The sequence below is a fragment of the Zootoca vivipara genome, chromosome 16 (assembly GCF_965207765.1).
Source record: "Zootoca vivipara chromosome 16, rZooViv2.hap1.1, whole genome shotgun sequence".
Lineage (NCBI taxonomy): Eukaryota > Metazoa > Chordata > Lepidosauria > Squamata > Lacertidae > Zootoca > Zootoca vivipara.
This window is the reverse complement of record NC_142599.1, coordinates 35,930,177-35,937,881: the sequence shown is the minus strand read 5'-3', so window position 1 is coordinate 35,937,881 and position 7,705 is coordinate 35,930,177. Positions and strand designations below refer to the sequence as shown.

The 7,705-nt window shown below is 45.6% G+C and overlaps 1 protein-coding gene across 1 annotated transcript; it reads left to right on the top strand.

The window, feature by feature from the left end:
* Positions 1 to 4,817: 4,817 nt before the first annotated feature.
* Positions 4,818 to 7,355, top strand: LOC118076565 (uncharacterized). Its single transcript, XM_035099412.3, has 2 exons — positions 4,818 to 4,977; positions 6,409 to 7,355. The coding sequence occupies exon 2, from the start codon at positions 6,430 to 6,432 to the stop codon at positions 6,895 to 6,897; it is 468 nt and encodes a 155-aa protein (XP_034955303.3). The 5' UTR covers positions 4,818 to 4,977; positions 6,409 to 6,429; the 3' UTR covers positions 6,898 to 7,355.
* The last annotated feature ends 350 nt before the right edge of the window (positions 7,356 to 7,705 follow it).

Here is a 7,705-nt window from a genome sequence, read left to right as displayed (position 1 = left end):
TGGGAGCAGGTAGCCTACCCTGAATGTGTGGCAAACATTTCAGCCACCCGTCACTTAGGCATCCAATCTGGTCCACAAACCATTAAAGTAATGACAGCCCATTACTTTCTGAATAATGAAGTAGTGATGAGTGTTTGTGAAACACATTGAAATACCATCACTTCCTTCTCCTTTGGTCTTTGTTTTTTGTTCCAGTGAAATCCTCACTTACAGTCACCTTCCTCTGGGCGTCTTCACATGTTTCATATTCCTTGCTTTCAAAGTAACAACTCGGGATGGGATGGGAGGAGAAACCCAAAAAAGTTTTAAGGATGTTGATAACCTCCCACTGTCTTCTTGCCATAAAGAGGGGGCGGGTGGGGAATCACATCAATGTTGTGATACCAGGATTTTGTTGTGCGGACAGCAAAATTTGAATCAAATATGATTATCATGACAAACCTCTCCTCTTCATTTAATCCCCTCAGCAACCCTGTGAGGAAGTTAGGTTGAAAGATGGGTCTAAAGTTCACCATGAGCAGAATGGGGATTTGAACCCTGGTTTCTGTCATGTCCTTGTCTGAAACGTCTACACCACACTGGCTCTCCAGCATGCTTAATGATTTCACTTGTTGTTACTTTGCGGGTGGTGCTGTGGTCTAAACCACTGAGCCTGTTGGGCTTGCTGACTGGAAGGTCGGCGGTTCGAATCCCCGTGACGGGCTGAGCTCCCATTGCTCTGTCCCAGCTCCTGCCAACCTAGCACTTGCTAGTGCAAGTAGATAAATAGGTACCACTGCGGCAGAAGATAAACGATGTTTCCGTGTGCTCTGGTTTCTGTCATGGTGTCCCATTGTGCCAGTAGCGGTTTAGTCATGCTGGCCACACGACCTGGAAAGCTGTCTGTGGACAAATGCCGGCTCCATTGACTTGAAAGCGAGATGAGAACTGCAACCTCATAGTCACCTTTGGCTTAACTGTCCAGGGGTCCTTTACCTTTACCATTTCACCCATCCTGGGCTCCACCCCTCTCGATCTAAAGCTGCCCCTGCCTCCTGCCTGCTATGGGTTCCTGCAAACCACTGCCCCTCTGTCCCGAGTCGGACTCCATCCTCTTCCTCTCCCCCCCCCACTCACTCGCCAGCATCCTGCCCTGCTTCTGAAATGCTGGACAGCTGCTGCCGGTCCCTCTCCCTGTGCTCTGACTCGGTATAAGACAGCAGCCTACATTTCAGTCTCCTTGCTTTGGCCTGGTAGGGGACTCCAGCGTTGCCACCTCTTCTTCTTGCAAGGTCAGCTCGGAGGAGGGGGCACACATGCCCAGGGCACACATGACTCAGACAAGCTGTCTGTGGACAAATGCCAGCTCCCTCGGCCTGAAAGTGAAATGAGCACCGCAACCCCATAGTCGCCTTTGACTGGACTTAGCTGTTCTTTACTTTACTTTCTGAAAATTAAAACAAATAGAATTCATTTTTTAAAAGAAGTGCAAATTAAGTAGCTTCCTCCAGCAGACATCTCCACCATCCCAGGGAAACACCCTGTGACTCCTATATTGCAGGGGTCGGACTAGATGTCTTTTGTCTAGGGCATTTGGAGCATGGGGATGAGACTCTGGGGATGAGAAATGATGTTGGCTTAAATGAATTGCTTTTTTTAAAGGGTGTGTCTTTCTTGACTCTAGGTAGTTCCAATCTTAATGTGCCTCCATTTAACGGCTCATGAAAGAAGTTACACCCCAAAAGGGAGGTGTTAGGCAGGTGCCTTTGCAACGAGTCTTGTAAAAATATTTATCCCTGTTGTACATGCAAAAAAGGGATACAATTAAAACAGTTTCTTCCCCCCCGAGGCCATACACCCTCTTGTTAATCAACGGCAACGCCTCTCAAATTAAGGCCTTTCAAATCCATTTGCATGCTTGTTTTGAAATTTAAATCCCCTTTGTGATTAACAGCGTCGGCATCTGGGGCGCTTTAATCACTTGGCATTCCTCGTAATTTGATATTTGTTCTATCTGCCTAAAAAAAGTTTGTTTTATTTGTCAGCCTGTGATCAAGTCATTGCCTTTTCTTTCCTTCCACCCACAACAGGTCAATGGTTCCCCTGGATCTAGGACATTGCGGAGGGAAGGGTTGTAGCTCTCCAGAGTGAGGGCAGTAGAAGTTGCCATTGCTCTGATTTGTTCCTGAAGCCAGCTCTGAGTGAGGGCAGTGCTCTCAGTCCGAAGCCTAGTAGGAAGAAAATGGCCCACTAGGGGTAGGACAGCTGCTTTGCATGCAGAAGATCCCCAGCTTCAATCCATGGAATCTCAAGTAGGACTGGGAATGTTCTTCTCCTGGAGCCCTGAAAATTTATTGTTCCCCATGCTTCTATTTCTTTGATGTGTCTGTAGATCCTACCACATAGATGAGACATGTGAGAGAAATGAGGATTGTGATGATTTTATTGAAAACTAAAGTGCTGGGGGAAGACTAGCACGTTCCTAGCTCAAATTGGCTTTTCTTGGTTATAAAGTGGAATATAAGTCAAACAAACAAACTCGCCTTCAGTTGGACTGCACACTTCTGTCTCACCAGAGTGGTGCATGCTCTGGTTATCTCCCGCCTGGACTACTGCAATGTGCTCTACATGGGGCTACCTTTGAAGGTGACCCGGAAACTACAACTAATCCAGAATGCGGCAGCTAGACTGGTGACTGGGAGCGGCCGCTGAGACCACATAACACCGGTCTTGAAAGATCTACATTGGCTCCCAGTACGTTTCCGAGCACAGTTCAAAGTGTTGGTGCTGACCTTTAAAGCCCTAAATGGCCTCGGTCCAGTATACCTGAAGGAGTGTCTCCACCCCCATCGTTCTGCCTGGACACTGAGGTCCAGTACCGAGGGCCTCCTGGCGGTTCCCTTGTTGCGAGAAGCCAAGTTGCAGGGAACCAGGCAGAGGGCCTTCTCGGTGGTGGCGCCTGCCCTGTGGAACGCCCTCCCATCAGATGTCAAAGAGAAAAACAGCTACCTGATTTTTAGAAGACATCTGAAGGCAGCCCTGTTTAGGGAGGCTTTTAATGTTTAATTATTTCATTTCATTTTTCTATTGTAAGCCGCTCAGAATGGCTGGGGAAACCCAGCCAGATGGGCGGGGTATAAATTATTATTATTATTATTATTATTATTATTATTATTATTATTATTCTCCAGATTCTGAAGTGCACTTTCAGTGCACAAAAAGATTCATGCAGGAAAATCTGTATTTTGCTGGTGAAAATGGCTAGTTATGATTCGTTTCTTGTTTAAAGGTGAACCTATCTAATTAAAGCACAGCTCCACCCATGGATCTTTGGAATGGTCACCGCGAGGCTGTACTCTTTAGCCCCCGAAGGTGAAAGCCCAGGTATGGTATGCAACATGCAGAGCCTTTTTGTCAAAGTAGCTAAGCCTTAATTGATAGCTATTAACCACTAAGCCTAGATAGAACCTTCAGGAGTAGAGATAGACGACTTCTTGAGCGCCAGTTCCTGGGGAGCAACATGAGGGGAGCTGTGCTGGCTAAAAGGCAGAAATTCAAGTTGTGTTGCACTGAAAGGCAAACTTAGAAGACCTATTTAGTCCAGCATTCCGTTCTCACAATGGTTGTCCTGCTGCCTCAATGGGAGGGGAAGCTACCCAATTCACACGTTCATAAGCAATGTATGAGCTGTCCTTTGAAATCTGTGAATTTTGCAGTGCAGTTCTCTAGCCAAGCAGTGTGTGCAGAAATGCATATGCTAGGGCGAAGTGTGCATAAAATGAAAACTGCATTAGATGAAGGAAATTTCTTTTGCAAAAGTGACCAGAAAGATCTTTATGCTGAGAGAAATTTGCACCGAAGTGCAGGCGAATTTTCACGAGGAATGTACATTTGCACACAGATGTACAAATGAGGAAATTTCAATTTTGGAAAAAATGAGATTGCCGAGATGTGCTCATCCCTACTGTTCAATGTACTGAAAAGTTTGTATTTTATGTGAATAGCATTCACAAATTTGATACAATACGATGGCATGACATGCCAAGAGATGGAACAAGACAGAAGGAATATATGATCAAGTTCCAGCGATACCTAAATGGGGGGGGGGAAACTATTTATTTATCCATTCATTCATTTAGGCTGAGAGACAGTGATTGACCCAAAGACACCTACTTCATGGCTGAGTAGGGATTTTACCCCAGGACTTTCCCAGGTCTTAGTCCAACACTTTAACCACTATTTGCTGTCCTTTTCTGGGTGTGATCTCCAATCCCCCCTGCACAAAGCAAATTTGATTATTGACACCAAATCGTGCATTTTCCTATCCTATTCCTTTCAAACATGCCTCTCCTGGGAACTGCCCCAAACATCATTATCCCAGCCATATTTGGTAGATTTGGCCACCCCCTTTTAAAAACAAACAAAAATAAATCCCAAAACCTCCTAGCTTTCTTTGGAATGAATGTGTTGTATATGTTGTGCATTTGCCAGAGGAAGCGCTCCAAAATCCTCTTCGGATTTCACCTTAGGCAACATTTGCCGGCAATCCTGAGCATACTGGCAACTTTGCCTACGTGACAGCAGACGATCTCAAAAGTTCAGTGAACTTCTCATGCTGGAGGTAAAGAACTGGATGCTGTCCTTGGCACTGGAATGAAAGCGGTTTTATGTATTAGGTTGTTGTTTTTGTTTTTCCTCTGCTGATGCAAGAGTGACCCATCTCCAAACAGCAGGGCGTTAACATTGTTGATGCAATGGGATGGGATATAGTCTGATGGGTGCAAGAATGAAAGGGAGGCGAAATAATTTGAGAGCAACTTGGAATATGATGCATCAGCATATCCCCCCCCCCCAAGATCTAATTAGGGCAAAGTGCATAGGAGAGGGTGGTACACTGCCAGAATAAATTGTATAAAAGGGCTTGCAACTCGGTACGATTCCAGCAGCAGATCTCTCTCCTGCCTACTGTTTGCTTCATTCTACATCTCAGAGAACCAGGTGAGTGTGATCTGATGCCCTCTTATTGCAACTGCTCTGATATACGAGGTTCTGTGTTTGTGATTTTACTCTCTTTTCTCCCCTTTCCCCATTAATGTTCCTCATGTTGTCCATGAGAGAGAATTTAGCTTGGAACATCCCAGGTGATTCCCTGCTGTATACCATTTCTGAAACTCCGGGGGGTGGGGGTCACTGCCTGTCAATGTAAAACAATACTGAGCTGGATGGACCCACTGTCTGATGCCATATGCAGCAGCTTCCTATGTTATTATTTAAAATCACTTTTTAAATTTAGAATGTTGAGGACTAGTATCTTACTTTACTTTTAGGGGAAGGGCAGTAGCTCAGTCACAAGTTGAATTTCTTGCATCTCCAGGTAGGGCTGTCATTGCAAGACACTAGTGACCTGGATGGACCAATGTTCTGATCCAATATACGGCAGTTTTGAATGTTATTATGTCCATTGTACAAAACATTTCCTCCACTACTGAGCTTCTACTGATTTTTATAGTCTACATACTGTAGTACATTACTTGGAATACTGTAAATTCTACTTACAGTAGTTGGCAAATTACAAGTAATGGACCTAAAAAGGAAGGGTCATAGCTCAGTGGTAGATCATGTGGTTTACATGCAGAAGGTCCCAGGTCAACCCTTCAAGACATCTCTAGGTAGGGTGGGGAATGTCTCCAGTTTGAATTCATGGGAGGTGGAGCACTGCCAGTCAGTGTAGAGAACATTGAGTTAAAGGTGCCAGTCGTCTGATCCAGTAAAATGCAGCTTCCTTTGCTCCTATCCATGACCATTAATTGGAGTGGGTCTATTTTGAGTAGGACAAGCACTGAAAATTATCCAATGAGCCTAAATTACTCATGCCCATTCATTGCAAAGAAGTAGGATGCGTACTGGGTACAACTCCTGCTCCATCTAGCACTAAACTGAGAGGCAACAGATCTCTACAAGGTCTTTCTCAGTCAGGCTGCTTGAGATCATCTTGCCTGGAGATGCTTAGTACCAAAACTTTAATGTACTTTAAAAAGATGATTGGACAAGCGCATGGAGGAGAAGGCTATTGAGGGCTACTGGCCATGATGGCTCTGCTCTGTTTCTATGGTTAGAAGCAGTAATGATTCTGAATACTAGTTGCTGGAAATCACAGGAAGGGAGAATGCTCTAGTGCTCAGTTCCTTCTTGTGAGCTTCCCATCGAGGCATCTAGCTGGTCACTGGAGGCCCTCTTTGGCCTGATTCAGCAGGCTGTCCTTATGAAACCGAGGTCTTCTGGTTGCAAAATATGTGCTCTTACAGACCCTTCCACATTTTTTGATCTCCTTCCACTGATTTCAAATATGCAAGCTCCTTCCTGCTTCTTGCTTCTTGTTATGTGCTGCTATTTTACTGATATTGTGTTGCATTTTCTTTCTCCCACCAGATCTTTACCCGACACGTCAAGATGACTTACTGTGGATCTGTGTGCAATGTGCCTTGTGGCGTGGGCTCCTGTTATGGTGGTTCAGGATCTCTAGGGTCTTGTAGTCTGGTCCCAGCCTATGGGGCCGGCTCCCTCTCAGGCGTTGGTGGTGCGTTTGGCTACGGTGGTGGTTATGGCACTGTAGCTTGTAGCAGTCAGCTCCCAGGGTCAGAAGTTGTGATCCAGCCCCCTCCCTCTGTCGTGTCCATTCCAGGGCCAATCCTGTCTGCATCTTCTGAGCCTGTTGCTGTGGGCCAAATCTCACCATGTACCTATCCAGCTCTGGGATATTCTGGTGGCTATGGAGGATATGGCAGGCTAGGATATGGTGCAGGGTATTGTGGCTATGGAGGTTATGGAGGTTATGGGGGCTATGGTGGTTATGGTGGTTATGGTGGCTGGAGAAGACAGGCCAGGAAATGCCTGCCTTTCAACTGTGGACCTTGTTAAATGTTGAAACTTGCAACGGCTTTACACGGAAACAGAAACAAGACACCAATCTACAACTCTGAGCGTGTTCTACTGAGAATTCAGAAATGCTGCTCACCAGACTTTTCCCACTTTCGGCTCTGGAAGAAGAAAGCTATACAGCAACACTGAATGATCAAGCACAGTTACATTCTTATCCTATTTCTCCTTGATCTGCCCGTCTGTAATTCAAAAGTTTTAAAAGAAGTTTTTAAAAAGTCACAATCTTCATTCTCAACAGTGTTGGCAATGCTACTGCAAACTACCTCTCTGAGTGGGTGTGGGGAAAGATATACACACCCTGTGTTGTTGTTGTTTTTTCTGTGCAGGTTGTCGATTGCCATCTTAGGTGTATATTGTACATAACAATCTCATACTGTTTCCCCCACTGCTTCTCTGCCCATCTGTCTTTTGGAATAAAGCTTAAAGTTGCATCATCATGACTGTCTTCTTCTATTTTTTGGGGGGGGGGGCTGTTCCCTTGATGTGCATATCCAACCCCCTGCTCCAGGGCCAGTCCTACCATTGGGCAGAGAGAGAGAGGCGTATTCCTCAGGTGGCACTGGAGTGAGGCACTGGAGGAGAGTGTGGTTCCTAGGTAGCTTGCCCAATCCCTCACTCAGCTTGTTTTCTGCCTTTGGTTGTGGCAGAAGGTGCTGTCCAGTGACCAGTGCTGAAATAAGGCTCTCTTTCTCAACATGCACTGTGTTGAGCTAGACATATCAGTGGTCTGTCTCTGTAGAAGGCAGCATCCTATGTTTCTGCTGGACATGAGATTGTAGGGTTGAGG

Bases quoted from the DNA above. Each gene is read 5' to 3' on its own strand.
- LOC118076565 (XM_035099412.3), top strand. From the start codon at position 6,430: ATGACTTACTGTGGATCTGTGTGCAATGTGCCTTGTGGCGTGGGCTCC.